The 18,724-nt window shown below is 46.2% G+C and overlaps 1 protein-coding gene across 1 annotated transcript; it reads left to right on the forward strand.

Moving 5' to 3' along the window:
- The first annotated feature begins 16,651 nt into the window (after positions 1 to 16,651).
- Positions 16,652 to 18,210, forward strand: LOC109779986 (uncharacterized). The gene has a single exon (XM_020338587.3). The coding sequence runs from the start codon at positions 16,849 to 16,851 to the stop codon at positions 17,965 to 17,967; it is 1,119 nt and encodes a 372-aa protein (XP_020194176.3). The 5' UTR covers positions 16,652 to 16,848; the 3' UTR covers positions 17,968 to 18,210.
- The last annotated feature ends 514 nt before the right edge of the window (positions 18,211 to 18,724 follow it).

Here is an 18,724-nt window from a genome sequence, read left to right on the forward strand (position 1 = left end):
TCGAACATGAGTCGTATAGAAGATACGATCAACATGAAGATGTTCACCGATGTTGACTAGTCCGTCTCACGTGATGATCGGACACGGCCTAGTTGACTCGGATCATGTTTCACTTAGATGACTAGAGGGATGTCTATCTGAGTGGGATTTCATTGAATAATTTGATTAGATGAACTTAATTATCATGAACTTAGTCTAAAATCTTTACAATATGTCTTGTAGATCAAATGTCCCATGCTAATGTTGCCCTCAACTTCAACGCGTTCCTAGAGAAAACCAAACTGAAAGATGATGGCAGCAACTATACGGACTGGGTCCGGAACCTGAGGATCATCCTCATAGCTGCCAAGAAAGATTATGTCCTAGAAGCACCGCTAGGTGACGCACCCATCCCAGAGAACCAAGACATTATGAACGCTTGGCAGCAGCGTGCTGATGATTACTCCCTCGTTCAGTGCGGCATGCTTTACAGCTTAGAACCGGGGCTCCTAAAGCGTTTTGAGCAACACGGAGCATATGAGATGTTCGAAGAGCTGAAAATGGTTTTCCAAGCTCATGCCCGGGTCGAGAGATATGAAGTCTCCGACAAGTTCTTCTGTTGTAAGATGGAGGAAAATAGTTCTGTCAGTGAGCACATACTCAAAATGTCTGGGTTACACAACCGCTTGACTCAGCTGGGAGTTAATCTCCCAGATGACGCGGTCATTGACAGAATCCTTCAGTCGCTTCCACCGAGCTACAAGAGCTTTGTGATGAACTTCAATATGCAGGGGATGGAAAAGACCATTCCTGAGGTATATTCAATGCTGAAATCAACGGAGGTGGAGATCAAAAAGGAACATCAAGTGTTGATGGTGAATAAAACCACTAAGTTCAAGAAAGGCAAGGGTAAGAAGAACTTCAAGAAGGACGGCAAGGGAGTTGCCGCGCCCGGCAAGGGAGTTGCCGCGCCCGGCAAGCCAGTTGCCGGGAAGAAGCCAAAGAATGGACCCAAGCCTGAGACTGAGTGCTTTTATTGCAAGGGAAGTGGTCACTGGAAGCGGAACTGCCCCAAGTACTTGGCGGACAAGAAGGCCGGCAACACCAAAGGTATATGTGATATACATGTTATTGATGTGTACCTTACCAGCAATCGTAGTAGCTCCTGGGTATTTGATACCGGTGCGGTTGCTCATATTTGTAACTCAAAGCAGGAGTTGCGGAATAAACGGAGACTGGCAAAGGACGAGGTGACGATGCGCATCGGGAATGGTTCCAAGGTCGATGTGATCACCGTCGGCACGCTACCTCTACATTTACCTACGGGATTAGTTTTAAACCTCAATAATTGTTATTTAGTGCCAGCTTTGAGCATGAACATTGTATCAGGATCTCGTTTAATTCGAGATGGCTACTCATTTAAATCCGAGAATAATGGTTGTTCTATTTATATGAGAGATATGTTTTATGGTCATGCCCCGCTGGTTAATGGTTTATTCTTAATGAATCTCGAACGTAGTGTTACACATATTCATAGTGTGAATACCAAAAGATGTAAGGTTGATAATGATAGTCCCACATACTTGTGGCACTGCCGTCTTGGTCACATTGGTGTCAAACGCATGAAGAAGCTCCATGCAGATGGACTTTTGGAGTCTCTTGATTACGAATCATTTGACACGTGCGAACCATGCCTCATGGGTAAGATGACCAAGACTCCGTTCTTCGGAACAATGGAGCGAGCAACCAACTTATTGGAAATCATACATACTGATGTGTGCGGTCCAATGAGTGTTGAGGCTCGCGGTGGCTATCGTTATGTTCTCACTCTCACTGATGACTTGAGTAGATATGGGTATGTCTACCTAATGAAACACAAGTCTGAGACCTTTGAAAAGTTCAAGGAATTTCAGAGTGAGGATGAGAATCAACGTGACAGAAAAATAAAATTCTTACGATCAGATCGTGGAGGGGAATATTTGAGTCACGAATTTGGCACACACTTAAGGAAATGTGGAATAGTTTCACAACTCACGCCGCCTGGAACACCTCAGCGAAATGGTGTGTCCCAACGTCGTAATCGCACTCTATTGGATATGGTGCAATCTATGATGTCTCTTATCGATCTACCGCTCTCATTTTGGGGCTATGCTTTAGAGACTGCCGCATTCACTTTAAATAGGACTCCGTCGAAATCCGTTGAGACGACACCGTATGAATTATGGTTTGGGAAGAAACCTAAGCTGTCGTTTCTAAAAGTTTGGGGATGCGATGCTTATGTCAAGAAACTTCAACCTGAAAAGCTCGAACCCAAGTCGGAGAAATGCGTCTTCATAGGATACCCTAAGGAAACCATTGGGTATACCTTCTACCTCAGATCCGAAGGCAAGATCTTTGTTGCCAAGAACGGATCCTTTCTGGAGAAAGAGTTTCTCTCGAAAGAAGTAAGTGGGAGGAAGGTAGAGCTTGATGAAGTACTGCCTCTTGAAGCGGAAAGTAGCGCAGCTCAGGAAAATGTTCCTGTGGTGCATGCACCGACTAGAGAGGAAGTTAATGATGATGATGATCAAGGTACTTCGGATCAAGCTCCTACTGAACTTCGTAGGTCCACAAGGACACGTTCCGCGCCAGAGTGGTACGGCAACCCTGTCTTGGAAATCATGTTGTTAGACAACGGTGAACCTTCGAACTATGAAGAAGCAATGGCGGGCCCAGATTCCGACAAATGGCTAGAAGCCATGAAATCCGAGATAGGATCCATGTATGAAAACGAAGTATGGACTTTGACTGACTTGCCCGATGATCGGCGAGCCATAGAAAATAAATGGATCTTTAAGAAGAAGACAGACGCGGATGGTAATGTGACCATCTATAAGGCTCGACTTGTCGCTAAGGGTTATCGACAAGTTCAAGGGGTTGACTACGATGAGACTTTCTCACCCGTAGCGAAGCTGAAGTCCGTCTGAATCATGTTAGCAATTGCCGCATTCTATGATTATGAGATATGGCAAATGGACGTCAAAACGGCATACCTTAACGGCTTTCTTAAGGAAGAGTTGTATATGATGCAGCCGGAAGGTTTTGTCGATCCTAAGAATTCTAACAAGGTATGCAAGCTCCAGCGCTCCATCTATGGGCTGGTGCAAGCATCTCGGAGTTGGAACATTCGATTTGATGAGATGATCAAAGCGTTTGGGTTTACACAGACTTATGGAGAAGCCTGTGTTTACAAGAAAGTAAGTGGGAGCTCTGTAGCATTTCTCATATTATATGTGGATGACATACTGTTGATGGGAAATGATATAGAATTCTTGGGAAGCATAAAGGCCTACTTGAACAAGTGTTTTTCAATGAAGGACCTTGGAGAAGCTACTTATATATTAGGCATCAAGATCTATAGAGATAGATCAAGACGCCTCATTGGTCTTTCACAAAGTACGTACCTTGACAAGATATTGAAGAAGTTCAATATGGATCAGTCCAAGAAGGGGTTCTTGCCTGTATTGCAAGGTGTGCAATTGAGCACGGCTCAATGCCCGACCATGGCAGAAGATAGAGAAAAGATGAGTGTCATCCTCTATGCCTCGGCCATAGGGTCTATTATGTATGCCATGCTGTGTACCAGACCTGATGTAAACCTTGCCGTAAGTTTGGTAGGAAGGTACCAAAGTAATCCCGGCATGGAACACTGGACAGCGGTCAAGAATATCCTGAAGTACCTGAAGAGGACTAAGGATATGTTTCTTGTTTATGGAGGTGACGAAGAGCTCGTCGTAAAGGGTTACGTCGATGCTAGTTTCGACACAGATCTGGATGACTCTAAGTCACAAACCGGATACGTGTATATTTTGAATGGTGGGGCAGTAAGCTGGTGCAGTTGCAAGCAAAGCGTTGTGGCGGGATCTACATGTGAAGCGGAATACATGGCGGCCTCAGAGGCAGCACAAGAAGCAATCTGGGTGAAGGAGTTCATTACCGACCTAGGAGTTATTCCTAATGCGTCGGGCCCGATGACTCTCTTCTGTGACAACACTGGAGCTATTACCCTTGCCAAGGAGCCCAGGTTTCACAGGAAGACCAGGCATATCAAGCGTCGCTTCAACTCCATTCGTGAAAATGTTCAAAATGGAGACATATATATTTGTAAAGTACATACGGACCTGAATGTAGCAGATCCGTTGACTAAACCTCTCCCTAGAGCAAAACATGATCAACACCAGAACTCTATGGGTGTTCGATTCATCACAATGTAACTAGATTATTGACTCTAGTGCAAGTGGGAGACTGTTGGAAATATGCCCTAGAGGCAATAATAAAATGGTTATTATTATATTTCCTTGTTCATGATAATTGTCTATTGTTCATGCTATAATTGTGTTATCCGAAAATCGTAATACATGTGTGAATACATAGACCACAACATGTCCCTAGTGAGCCTCTAGTTGACTAGCTCGTTGATCAACAGATAGTCATGGTTTCCTGACTATGGACATTGGATGTCATTGATAACGGGATCACATCATTAGGAGAATGATGTGATGGACAAGACCCAATCCTAAGCATAGCACAAGATCGTGTAGTTCGTTTGCTAGAGCTTTTCCAAATGTCAAGTATCATTTCCTTAGACCATGAGATTGTGCAACTCCCGGATACCATAGGAGTGCTTTGGGTGTGCCAAACGTCACAACGTAACTGGGTGGCTATAAAGGTGCACTACGGGTATCTCCGAAAGTGTCTGTTGGGTTGGCACGAATCGAGACTGGGATTTGTCACTCTGTATGACGGAGAGGTATCTCTGGGCCCACTCGGTAATGCATCATCATAATGAGCTCAATATGACCAAGTGTTTGGTCACGGGATCATGCATTACGGTACGAGTAAAGTGACTTGCCGGTAACGAGATTGAACAAGGTATTGGGATACCGACGATCGAATCTCGGGCAAGTAACGTACCGATTGACAAAGGGAATTGTATACGGGATTGATTGAATCCTTGACATCGTGGTTCATCCGATGAGATCATCGTGGAACATGTGGGAGCCAACATGGGTATCCAGATCCCGCTGTTGGTTATTGACCGGAGAGTTGTCTCGGTCATGTCTGCATGTCTCCCGAACCCGTAGGGTCTACACACTTAAGGTTCGGTGACGCTAGGGTTGTAGAGATATTAGTATGCGGAAATCCGAAAGTTGTTCGGAGTCCCGGATGAGATCTCGGACGTCACGAGGAGTTCCGGAATGGTTCGGAGGTGAAGAATTGTATATAGGAAGTCCAGTTTCGGCCACCGGGAAAGTTTCGGGGGTCACCGGTATTGTACCGGGACCACCGGAAGGGTTCCGGGGGGTCCACCGGGTGGGGTCACCTATCCCGGAGGGCCCCATGGGCTGAAGTGGGAGGGAACCAGCCCCTGGTGGGCTGGTGCGCCCCCCTTGGGCCTCCCCCTGCGCCTAGGGTTGGAAACCCTAGGGGTGGGGGCGCCCCACTTGGCTTGGGGGGCAAGCCACCCCCTTGGCCGCCGCCCCCCCTTGGAGATTGGATCTCCTAGGGCCGGCGCCCCCCAGGGGCCCTATATAAAGAGGGGGAGGGAGGGCAGCCGCACCCAAGCCCCTGGCACCTCCCTCTCCCTCCCGTGACACCTCTCCCTCTCGCTGAGCTTGGCGAAGCCCTGCCGAGATCCCCGCTGCTTCCACCACCACGCCGTCGTGCTGCTGGATCTCCATCAACCTCTCCCTCTCCTTGCTGGATCAAGAAGGAGGAGACGTCTTCCCCAATCGTACGTGTGTTGAACGTGGAGGTGCCATCCGTTCGGCGCTCGGTCATCGGTGATTTGGATCACGACGAGTACGACTCCATCAACCCCGTTCACTTGAACGCTTCCGCTCGCGATCTACAAGGGTATGTAGATGCACTCTTTTCCCTCTCGTTGCTAGAAGACTCCATAGATTGTTCTTGGTGATGCGTAGAAATTTTTTAATTTCTGCAACGATCTCCAACATGTTATTCCTAAATGTACCCCTACTTTCGGTTTGTGCACAGACTTCTTACTCGGTCCTAGCTTAGCTGACTACGCCAGCTTCGCAGCATGTGTTGTTGACGAGACAAATGATAAGCGTTCTTTTTACGAGACCGGATTGATCGATTGTGTTGGCTTTGCAACATGTGTCGTACCTCCAACGAATGGCATGTTTTGTTGTTTCACTGCGCGCGAGGTCCGTTCTATTTTTTAGGTCCAATAGCTCGGATACTTTGTATGCGCTATTGCAGGGAAGAACCATAGTCACCACGGTAGAGTGCGGCATGACAATGCCTCCCAAGGTTGCAAAATGGAAGCACGGGCGAGATGGTATCTGCAATCAATCAACAACACTAATATACAAATATAGTTATATAATTTTCTGAGCCACACACCTCGTCCCTCAACAACAGTAGGTACAATATTTATTCCATGATTATCATAAGGTTAACCCATCATGAGATTCCATGCAACCGTTCCAACTGATGACAAATTCCACTCGTCTGACAGTCGTACAAATTTTATTTATGGAGCGGGAGAACCTCGTCAAAGTCTACCCATTGATGCTAGCTTAAAAGAAATTCCACAAGAGTTGGACCTCAAGAATCAAAGAATACCTAGCGAGGCTCGTCTATCAAGGAAGGCATGATAGGTTTTTCTCTATCTATACATGTTCCAACCACTTTGGATCAGACATGTCAATCATTGATATGCATAAATATGCATGATCATCCTATATATGGGAGTCTTACGAAGTAGCTGAGAATGTTGTCCACGAATGGGAACCAGGGTTGTGAGTCTACGTGCTGATCCAATGCCAGCGATACAAAGAGCCTTCGCATTGTGCCGCTGGCAAAGGCCAATTGCCGCCAAGATGCTAAGCAACCTACGGGCTCGGCAGGCCTATGTTAAACATATAGAGAAGCACCGTCTTAAAAAAATCTCTGTTGCTTTCAACAATGCCAACCTTTTCCAAATCAATTCAATCAATTCAAGAGGAAGCCTGTTGCATGACATCTTGCCGTTCATTAAAATTTTGTATTAGGGCTCAAATGGTGCCAGAAAACATGTCTTTGGTCTATAAATTATGATATACTGAGGCTCGTCATACCTTTTCTCGAAGTCACAGACAATGTTTTCAGCGGTTCACATACCTACTCTAAACATATGGATTCTGATACATAATAACACTTTTTTATGTTGTGATTATTGTGCCTCGTGTAAAGGAACTAGTGGTACCAATGATGAACAATCTAGCGTAGGACATGACGAGTGAGGGGAATCGGTTGCGGTTTACTCGACTGCACATTGTCTTCTAGTCGACACATGACCCAAGCATGTGTCATGTGCATATATAGATGGATTGGAGTGTCTTCACTGACGTGTGTGTGTATTTTTCCATGTTGAAGTGCATGGACAAGTCTCAGCCCGATTTAGAGATTCTGTGAATTAGCTAACAATTCATGAATGCCATATCAATTTACATAAGACACCATTACACTCTAATAAATATGTATACTCGGGTGCACCTCCGCGGCTAAAACAACAACAAGAGTAGCCTATCGAGTATCAAGGCGTATGTTTGGCGCTAGCTACCATTGTCCCATCTAACTAAGAGGGTGATGGTGGCTTTTTTTAATTATCTCTTCTTAGTTAAGATTCCATGCAGCACGTTATTAAAACAATGAACTAATGGAGGCAGACCATATATATTTGATCTGTAGATCGTCATTATTGATGACTTCAGAAAGTTCATTTTGAAGTCCAGGAAGAAATCCCAAAACACCTGTCCTACCAGATCATAGCGTTGAAAGACCAGGCTCACATCCCAAAACACGTCGGGCAAGCTCGAGTGCTCCGCTCAGCAGAGCTTCGCTCGCACCCAGACAAGTTGTTTCCTTCCTGGCAGGTGACTGCCTGGTTGTGGCACGATCTCTTGTCATCGCGTTCCCCTGGTTGGATGTCATGCTTTAAATTGGGATGTCTACCCGGTATTTGGAATTTGTGGTCTTCTTGGGTGGTCTCGAGTCACCTCAGTTGTTCTGAGTATGAGTCCCTAGTTCCAATGGTTATAGTCATGTGCCGTGGGAGGTGCATTCAGCCTTTCCATCAACCCGGCGGTTGTGTTGCCCTAGCTGGCCAAACAAGCATATGGTCAATGATTATTGTTGTTTGTTGTTGGTAAAAACACATGCCAGATACAAACACAATACCAACATAATCACTTGCAGAAAATTGACGAGAAATATGTTTCTAATATTTCACCTTAATTTTCAATTACATTAGATGAAGTTGGTCATTGTGGCAATGGGGCAACGGATCATCTTTCATAAATGGAACGCTTACTATACGTGTCTCCCATAGATTGTTTAGGTTCCCGACTGTAGTTGATCATCTTAAAGGAAAATACAGACGTAGTACGAGCATAATCATTTGCAAGCAGTGAAGGAAAAAAATCATTCAAATAGTTAGTTTAAATTCCCAGTTGTAGTTGTTCTGTGCGCCAAAGGCGCAATGGGTCATCTAGTTCATATAAAGAGTTCTCATATACTTCATTTTTGATACACTAGTGGGGATCTTCACATTATAGAACTTGGCTTATATATCCCAATGACGAGCTTCCTAAACTGCTCTAGGTCATGAGCAAGCAGGTTGTATGCACGCCTCACTAGTCTATACTCATAGCTCTAGTGCATTCGTTGCATGGAAATTCCTACTCCTTGCATTAACATCAATTATAAGGCCTTCCCATTGCTTAATGACCAAGCCTCGTTGATGCAGAACTTCTTCATTTTTGACTTCTAATCAACCCCCATCATGATATTTTTCTTTTCCATCAAAAAGTGATATGGTTGAACTCATGCTCAAGTGTTGCACATATGTTGTGTAGTGCATGGTATTGCATAATCAATGAAGACTTGGTTTGCCTTGGATTGGTTTATCATGTTTTCTATATAATCTTAACTTTTTTTCTAAACCTACGGTAGTGAGAACATTGATTAAAAGCATTGATTCATGAAAATCAAGAGTATATTTATTAGCACATTTTAATGTTACTTGCTTCCTATCAATTATAGACTATTGCATTGCATTGTTATTATTTTGAGCTAAACACAAATTATATCGGATTGACCATGTTCATGTTAAGATAGCATTCACAATCAAAAAAATATTTGTTTATCATCTACTTGCTCGGGAACTATCATGAATTAAGCTAGGGATGTTGATATGTCTCAAATATATCTATATTTTTTTTCTTATTTCATGCTATATCTATATCATAAGTTCATAGCTTTGGTACAAATTTGTATCTTCGACTAAACTATTTATTCAATGCCCATTAACGGTTGTTTTTTTGGACTTTTAAGAAAATCATTTTCCATGAAAAAATTCAAATGAAAATAACGAAGTTACAATCTGAATTGTTTCTTTATATTGTTGCAAACATTAATTCCATCCACACTATACATTAATCCTTGTAAGTAACAAGGCTAAGAGATTGACAACCTTAGTATTTTTGTTGGGGACCAAGACAGATTATGTAATTGTGTATAGGCGCTAAACATTAGCTAAAATTGGGACTCCTATTGGGTTGATAAACCTTAAGGATATCCACTTGAGGAATTTTTTCTACTTTGTACAAACTTGTGCACTTGGGGCCCAACACCTTCCTATCAGAGAGGAAGCACCCAACAATAAGAAATTTTCGTTGTTAGCTTGTTGAACTTGTTGTCACAATGTCGATGTTTTGATCTTAATTGGTCAGATGTGGCATCCATGATGAAACATCCTTGTTGTGTTCATCTCATATTATACATGTTGACACCAGTACAAGTGTGAAATCCGTTCTTGGAGGCGTTGTTGCAGAAGAAGGCAACTTAGTCGTAGATGTTTTCCATATCTTGTCATGGTACTGCCTTTGTTATCTACCTACTGTATTATGCTTGTTTATTACTTTGGTCTCATTGTGTTGTACAAACTTTAATTATGTTCCGGTTTTGTGCATTCCACGGACGAAGAGATTGGGAGGTTTAGCCCTCATTTTTTAGAAAAATATAATGTTCAAAAAATATTATAGTAGAAATAGATCTAAACTTCATGTATCTCTATAAAAAACAAGTAGAGATTGACACATGATAGGCAGCCACTTGTGGCATCACTTCAGAAACTTCTTTTTTCAAAGAACCTCTTCGAGAGGGCATGGGTTCCTGCAATTTTCACAAGAAGAATATAATTTTCTAGTTTATAAGGAAAGTCGAACCCAAAAACCTAACAATGCTAGGTTAATTAGAGGAAACCAGGCAAAAACCACATATACATTTGGCCAGAAACCTAGCTAAACTAGGTTCGGTGAGTTGCACAAACGAAACAAACCCTACTAAGGGGTATCTAAACTGCCACAACCTCACTGTCGAGCATAGAAGCCAACATCCAAGGGAAGCAGTCCCAAGTCTCTCCAAACATTAGAGGTGACAAGCCACCATAGTCTGCAGCGGCGCCTCTCCAACCTTGATTGCACCCGAAACTATTGTCCCCCGAAAACGTTAACACCGGAGCATGGGCCATCCATAGGGTCAGGACTCCAAAGATAATGCCTCAAAGGTGGGAGCAACGTCAAATATTTTGCCATATTCTGACCCTGCTAGCAGGGCCATGGGTTTCACTCGGAGTAAAGGGCCCAGGCGGTTGGGGTGCCGATGCTTCACTATGACGCCTAGGAGCGGGTCAACTCGAGCGTCTTAAGGCTAGAGTTGCATGATCTGCCGCAGCACATCCACCGCTGACAAGTCACCCTTAAGTTTGCCCTAGTTGCAACTACCGCATGTAGAAGCCCTACCTTGCATCACCCACTGTGGCGCCACCACGCCCAGGACAGAGATGGACGCAAGGCTATATGCCTAGATCCGTCGTGACTTGGAGGCCACCATCATGGCCACAAAAGAGAATCTCATCCACCACGTGCCCATGGAGCCGTCTCAAATCTAGGCGCGGGATCACGAGATCCACCACGGCCACACAACAGCCACCCCCAAGAGCAGTAATTGATCCGAATGCGCCCAGGAATGAAGCACGACCCCCCCCCCCCCCCCCCCCAAACCCCAGGCACGACCTTAGGAAGCCGTGCCTCCAGTGACAGAGAGAGATGGTCGGAGGCGAGCTTTTGGTGCCTTGTCGCCAGGGGAGCGACACATGGAGCGTCCGTGAAGCAATCAAGGAATAACAAGCGTGCTTCACAATTTTCATGTGAAATGGGATAATGGTGCTTCGTCGGTGAAAAAATAAAATTAAGTGTAATTTGGTGTTCAAATTGTTATTTTTTCCACAAGTAAAAATGATTAAGCTTTCCTCCTAAATTTTTGCATGTGACATTTGGATGTGACCATGAATGCATCTATTTTTTTTTCAGTATTTCTTGACATTAAAAAAACTTTTTTGACGTGCAGGAGCACTGAGCCGAATTGGATTTCTCAATAAATATTTAAGCGATTCCATCCATGGCGACCCTGCATTAACACGTAAAATTACAAGCAAAACTGAAAGACAAAAAAGGAAGCTTCCGGTCACATTCTGCAAAAAAAAAGGTGCCTATTAAAACGTCTCTACAAAAGCCGCTTTAGAATTCATGCTGTCTGGAAAGTAAGTTTACGTTTCCTGTGGGTATTTGTCTGGCATGCAGCAAAACTCTTTTTTTTTTTGCGGATGAAAACCAAAATAGTTAAACATACAGCTCAAAGACAGAGTGCTTTCTACAAAGCAAAGCACTGATGACGACGCAAACGATCAACCCGATCGAAAATGAATCAAGCGACAGGCATTGTGTTCTTACGTGCATCGTGGCTTATTCGGGCCGTCTCTCTCCACAACAACTTCACTCAACAATGTCCCGACACTTCTGGGTCCTTCAGTTTTTTTTTTTACAAAGACAAGCAAATGTGTCAGGTCCGATCAAAATTCAAAGACAAAATATTAATATAGATGAGAAACGTTGGGATCCTTTCCTTGCACACAAATTTGTGACACATTTGATAAGGTTTTGCTTTTCATCTTAAAACTGATATTCCTCGGGCCGCGACCCTCCATCCCCTCCACAACCCCTCGCCGCCGCCAGAGGATGCGGCCGGGCTAAGCCCGGGCTGCGGACAGTGGCAGCCGGGAGTGTTCTTGCGTCGCCTTCTCGCTCACTCGGGATGGTGGTGGTCTAGGCGACGGTTTCCACGGCAGCGGCGGCTCCTTCGGTGATGCGACGATAGGCGGTACGGGGAGTAGGTTTGGCTTCGGCGATAGCCTCGCAACGTCTTGGGGTGGATCGAGGCTAGGCAGTTGCAGCGGCTCCATTTTGCTCGTACGGCTTCAGCTTCCGACGATTCAGATTTGCTCGGGTGTAGCCTCCTGCCTCCTTCGGCCCTTTAAAGCAAGGTTTCTAACGAGGCCCTTCATTGCCTCGAGGTCTACGATGTGGGCTCCTGGCCTTCAGGCCCGGCATTTCTCCTGGTGAATGAATGGCCCGACCGCTCATGGGCTTGGCGTGCACGTTTGTCGCAAGTTGTTCTCTTGGTTGTGGCCAGAGCCGTCAACGGTGGTGCCTATGGGCATTATTACCTTGTGGCGTCGACGCTGCAATTCACGCCTTCTTGTCCGACATGTTCTAGGGAAAACCTCATGTATGGGTCTACCAGGTCGGCGGTGGCGATGCTATGGCTTTTCTTGGCGCCCCATTCTCTCTTGTGGGCATCATCGTAGAGATGATACCGGTCGGAGGGACTCATGGTTTGAGTTCGTAGTCATCGGCGACTCATGTGGTAACATTGATGGGGGTGAGCGATGTTAGGGCGCGACAAGGTTGTGATAGTCGGCTCGTCCGACATGTCCGTGGTGTTGTTGGGTCTCTTTGTTGTGGAGGATTCTGAGCTGCAGCAGCAAGGCCAGAGTATCGACAATGACTTGCAGACAGTGCTCTGGCTCAGCAATCTCTTCGTTTTAGCTCGCCTTCAAAATGGGAGGTGCTTTGCCACGAGCATGTGTGGCCGAATGTTTGGCATAGTCCGGTAGGTCTCGCCCTCTCATTGTGGCGAGGCGTTCTTGCTGGTCGAATGCACTAGATCAAAAGGAGTCTTTTCTCGGGGAGAAGGGATGACGACGGTAGTTTGCGAACAACCTCGATGGTGTTCTTTCCTCAGTGTTATGTGTGGATCCTGTGGGTAGCCAGGTTGGCCAGCGATGCCCTCTGTGGGCATGTTGCACCGGTTTTCGCCCGGTTTTTCGTAATTAGCCATGAATTCTCTTCTTCTTAATTAAAAATATTGAGTCCATTGGACTTCAGTTTCAAAAAAAGTTGATTTTTTCACATGGGTTAGTTAGGCTTCAAAAACTTTGATTGCCTTCTTTTTCTAGAACATTTAGTTTGAAATTATCATATTGTTGATTTGTCTCCACAAATACTTATATCATAAATACAATGTAACATAAACCAGTAGTCAAAGGTATGTTTTGGAATGTTTAGTCTAAAATATCAACTTTATTAGAACTTGGGGCTAGAGTTTGTTTTTTGGGTGCCTTGGCAGGTTTTCGACATGTCCCCTTTAAAAAAGGGTCATCTTCGTATAATATTTGTTTTCGCTCTTTTGCTAGATGAGAAGACAATGCTCCCGCTGGTTAATTCTTTGAAAACTAGAACTTATATTGTCTATGTATGTCCTCCATTTTGTTGTTGCCACTTTGTCACCAATAAGACCGACAAAGACTAGTTCATAGAATATGCCACTTCATTTTCTTATAACAATGTGATATGCTGGTGGGCACAACAAGTAAGGGGGGGGGGTATAGGAGGATGCCATAGGTGAAGAAAAATGATGCATCAAAATGTGAGAATACATGTTCAAGGACCATCGGTCGACATCTAATAAATTACTGTGAAATGAAACGGTGGACTAAGTAAAATGGGCATGTAAAATGACCTTATTGTTGGGTATCGAACACTAACATGCGTCAACATTTTTGTTCCTCAACTATATCAATAAACTATAAATCATCCCTCAACTCCAAAACTGGGAATCCTTATATTAGTTCTTCAACTATCAAAATCATATACTTTGGTCTCTCCCCGATGGTTTTGGCAGTAACATGTTCTATTGTCGGCACAAAACTAACGCGGTGGCGATGTTTGACCGTTCACACCATGCCACGTAAGCACCCCAATGACGACAATGACTACTCACACTAGCTGACGAAGGCATTCGCCATTCTGGAGATGCATCGACTAGTTTCTCAAACCATGTGTCCCCTCCTGCTCCACGAGAACACCCAGCAAAGCCCCCGTTGTTGTTGGACATCAGCAAGAGCACAAGCGCATTCAAGTCTGGCTGGCTACATGTGGTCCTAGTGTCGTATCTGCCACAACACATCGATGGTTCCAATCCATATGTCGCAATAGCCTCCCACATTGCCCTTTGCTCGCCTTCTCATTATGTTTGAGCCGTCGTATGTGCCTGCCTCTATGTCACAACCACTGAATGGAAAAAAAATCATCCTCGAGGAGCAATCGTGAAATCGTCAATGGGAGCAATCACATTTCACATTGGTTCCAATTTCTTGCTATGGGATGCATCTCTCTCCCTCAAAACTAGATTATTAGAACCTTCTCACCTCACTCTAACTTGACACTTGGTGAATGCCCCGAGTGTCATCGTTTGTCAGCAGCCGTGGTAAACCATGATGCCTAGCCGAAAGACATTGTCGTTCATGTTCGCCTCCCCTTCTCAAGTTGGAAGACCTTCTATCAATCCCACATCACCATCTTTATCAGTTTCAGCTCAAGTAGGCAACCACTGGACTCCCTTGCCTTCACTAGCATCGGAGCAACATCCCATCAACTGCTACATGGGAGGCGGGAGGAATTTTGTTGGAGTCTCATGCCATTGATGTTCCTTTGTTTCAAGGGTGGTGCTTAGGCTGATGTCAAGGGTGTTGTGCAAATGGAGCATGAGCCTGCTTGGCTATCGGTGTTTGTATCATTGTATGTTCTCAATTCATAGGGTCACGAAAGGTGACACACTGGCTAGGCTCAATGGCCGACTATAGGATCCCTCTACCAAACCCACGCGCACGACGGGGATTACTTCGTCTTCGTAGCCGGGTCCAGCTCGGCAGGTTCCTCATGTAGATGACATCGGAAGAGTGAAGACCTAATTCAGATGGGTTTTGATTTTATTTACTTGATGTGGTTGTTAAGTTAGTTCTACATGTCGGGTTTTAAGAAAAAGAATTGTCCACAACATCACCAAACCACCATAATGGTCAAAGGGAAAAAAGTATATGGCTTTTACAGTTGGTCAAAGGGGCGAAAAGTACATGCTTTCGACAGTTGGGTGGGAGGGGGACACACGGGATTTGCGGTTTGGAATTGAGCGGTGATTTGTAGACATGTGATACACTTGAGAGACAATAATGTACTTTTCTCCATCTTTAAATACTGTCGGATTAGTCTGTGACTCACAGTTGACATGGTGGTACTTTTATTGAGGGTGCCAGTTTAAGAATAGCTATACTCAGTGTTGTGTTGTTGAGGGCCTTGGCGACATGGAACCGGATTTCTTTAGGGTTTCTACTTCTGCACAAAATTGTGTGGCAGAAAAGTTCCCTCGACCCTATTGCACCAGAAACTTACGAAACATCTCGTAGGATACAAATCCTTGGTCAAAGTCATTTTTTCCCTTACCTTAATTTGTATGGAGGAAGGTTGCCAAACTAAGAAGCAACAAATTCATGTAAAAACATGTAGTTGTAGTATTGTGTATACTTACTCTTTCTTTCCCACAACGGTGCCATTTGCTCGAAACTAAGTCGCATTCTCATTCCATCCATCATCTCATTTCTCATTGTGTCTTTCCATTTCTTTCTACCACTTCTTGTTCGTCTCCCCGGAGTCTGTGTGTGTGCACGCGCACGTTAGTGTCCTCACAACCCACTTTCGTTTGTTGTTAGATTGCCTGGTTATCGATTCCCGTCGAGTTGCCAATGTCACCATTGTTCACTACCGCTGCAAGGTGCATATCCTTTTCTTTTGAATACCCATTTTGATGAGTTGAAAGATGGTGTGATGCAAGTTGAATGCTTGATTGAAAAAGAAAAGTAAGGCTTTCGCCGGTACTTAGGTTAGATTTTGGGATACAGAAAGTCACCATTTTGGTTTGCGAGTTTCAACTGATTTAGTCTGGCTGTCAATGGATCTTCCCGCTATCGACTCAATAACTTGGCGAGGTGCTAACAAAGGAGGGAGGTCCACTTGGTACCATTTGATAGAAGTCTTGTGTATGATGGAGAGCCGGGAATGAAGAAGAGGAGAAGGACCAATGAGGAGGAGGGGCTAGAGAGGGGGAAGGGGTGTTGCGCACGCATACGTGCGGTAGAAGCTCTCCTATACACGAATAGTAAGTGTACTACTCTCTTCCAATATGATGCAGCTTCAGTACAACTTTAGTTAGTATATAAAGTTGTACTCAAGCTGCATCAATTAATACGAATTAATATGTATCAAAAAGAGTAACTTATCATGCATAAATCCAGTGTGGCGCCAGGTGTGGAGTGAGCCAGGGGATGTTGATGCCCACACTTCACAGAGAAGAGACAAAAGGAGCCTCATGTCACACGCTCCACCGCCCGCCCGCCTTCGTCACGCTGCCGCTATTTAACCATCGCCCGCCGGTCCGTCGGCCCCTCCAAGTCACCGCGGTCGTGCTCAACTATTTTTCATTTCCTTTCCTCCCTGGTCCACAGCAGTTTCCCCTGCTCCACTTCTCCTCCTCGTACTGTCGTACAGAGCGAGCAGAGCAGGCACCGGCGGCCGCCGGCGAGGACGCATGGTCCGCCGCAAGTTCCGGCTGTCCGACATGATACCCAACGCCTGGTTCTACAAGCTCCGCGACATGGGCGCCCACGGACGCGGCGGCGTCGGGGTGCATCATCGGTCCTCGTCGGCTCGGTCCTACCAGCAGCCGCCGCTGAACTGGGAGTCGTCGGCTCGGTGGAGCGTGGAGGCCGTGCGGCAGCGGCCGTCGTCCCGGTGGAACAGGGAGGTAAGCAACGACATCCAGCCGCCGATCACGCCGACGAAGGAGTCGCCCCATGCCCCGCTCCCTCGCAGGGCGTCGTACTACTACTCCTCCAGAGACAGGGATGTCCCGGCGCCGCCGGCTCCGAAGCCGCCCAGGGCCAAGGAAGCGCAATCGCCGACGAGGAGCTCCAGGAGGCGGCACAAGGTGGACCACGCGCCTGAAGAAAGAGGACACGCCCGGGGGAAGGAGCCCGTGGTCGGCTCGCTAGGCAGCTCTGGTCGGCGTCGTGACATGTGCATCAAGAGTGACGGCGGTGAGCCCCGGAGGCCAACGGTGACAGGCCCGGGGGACGAAGGCCGCAACGTGAAGGTGATCGCGTCGCAGAACGAAATCATCATCGACCTGCGGGACGAGGACACGCCCGGGAGAAGGCTCCGACCAATCGTGACCAAGCCGGCGAGGAGACGGCCTGGGCCGAGCGAGCAGGATGGCAGCCAAGCCGACCTCGCCGTCGCGACCGCGGGAGCGAGCTCTGCCTCCGACAAGAGCAGCGCCAGCAGGCCGAGGCGTTCTTCCGCATCATCGTCGGGCCGCCGCCGCCTCAAGACGCTCTCCAAGAGCCCGCGTCTGGCCGCCACCGGCAGGAAAGTGAACCCGCCGTCCCGGAAATGGGCGGCACCACCGCCATCGCTGCCGGCGCCGGTGATCGTGAGCAGCTACCCGGTGGTGAAGATGTCGGAGGACCCGCGGCAGGACTTCCGCGAGTCCATGGAGGAGATGATCAGCGCCAAGCGCATCCAGGACGCGGAAGACCTGGAGGACCTCCTGGCCTGCTACCTCTCCCTCAACGACGCGGCGCACCATGACCTCATAATCGACGTCTTCGAGCAGATTTGGGTGAGCCTCGCCGGCGCCAGGCCGTGAAAGAGACCCGCCGGCCGTGGCAGCTCCGCGGTGCAGCAATGGTGGATCCTATCATATCCTTACCATTGCTCCGGCATTAATCAACTAGATTAATTGGCTCTATATCCTGTTAATGATAGCAAATTAATAAGAGATTTCCATATATAGAAGGAAATTTGCAACCCTCCTGCACTGATATGCATGCATTGGTGATCTCCATATAGAGTAGAGTGAATAAAATAAAAGAGAAAATTTTGTTCTTTCCGTGCTCGGTGTGGTTCTTCTTTGCTGGATGCTTGGTCGCGTGATGATGGTGTGATGCTGCTCAATGTCTTGAGCTCTACACTTGTTGTGAACTGTGAACTGTATCCATGCCATGCCATGCCATGCCAGTAAGACGGTGACCGTCACTGGTGATGCTGCATTCATGCCAGTAAGATGGAAACTGTCACTAGTGACGCTGTACTATAGTAACCGTCGCTGAAAGCCCGTCACTATTAGTAAAGTAAGTTGCACTGTTACTGGCATGAATGTCTGCAGCATGCAGAAAACTAATTCAAGAAGAAGTTACTGTGTCTAGTAAGTTGAAGTGGTCCGATCGACCAGGATGTTGTAGACAATCAGATGTAGGTGATCGTAGAGACAGAGTGCGACATACGGATTTCTTGTAGTAAATTCAGCCTGCCTCTCTTCTTTCTTAGCCTGAAAAAACTTGCAGTAGCTGTTCATGAAGAGTTCAGCAGGACCTTTGCGGTATAATCGTATACATAAATTCTCT

The sequence above is a fragment of the Aegilops tauschii genome, chromosome 1 (assembly GCF_002575655.3).
Source record: "Aegilops tauschii subsp. strangulata cultivar AL8/78 chromosome 1, Aet v6.0, whole genome shotgun sequence".
Classification (NCBI taxonomy): Eukaryota; Viridiplantae; Streptophyta; class Magnoliopsida; order Poales; family Poaceae; genus Aegilops; species Aegilops tauschii.

Excerpts from the sequence above, each read along its gene's own strand:
- LOC109779986 (XM_020338587.3), top strand. The coding sequence starts at position 16,849 with ATGGTCCGCCGCAAGTTCCGGCTGTCCGACATGATACCCAACGCCTGG.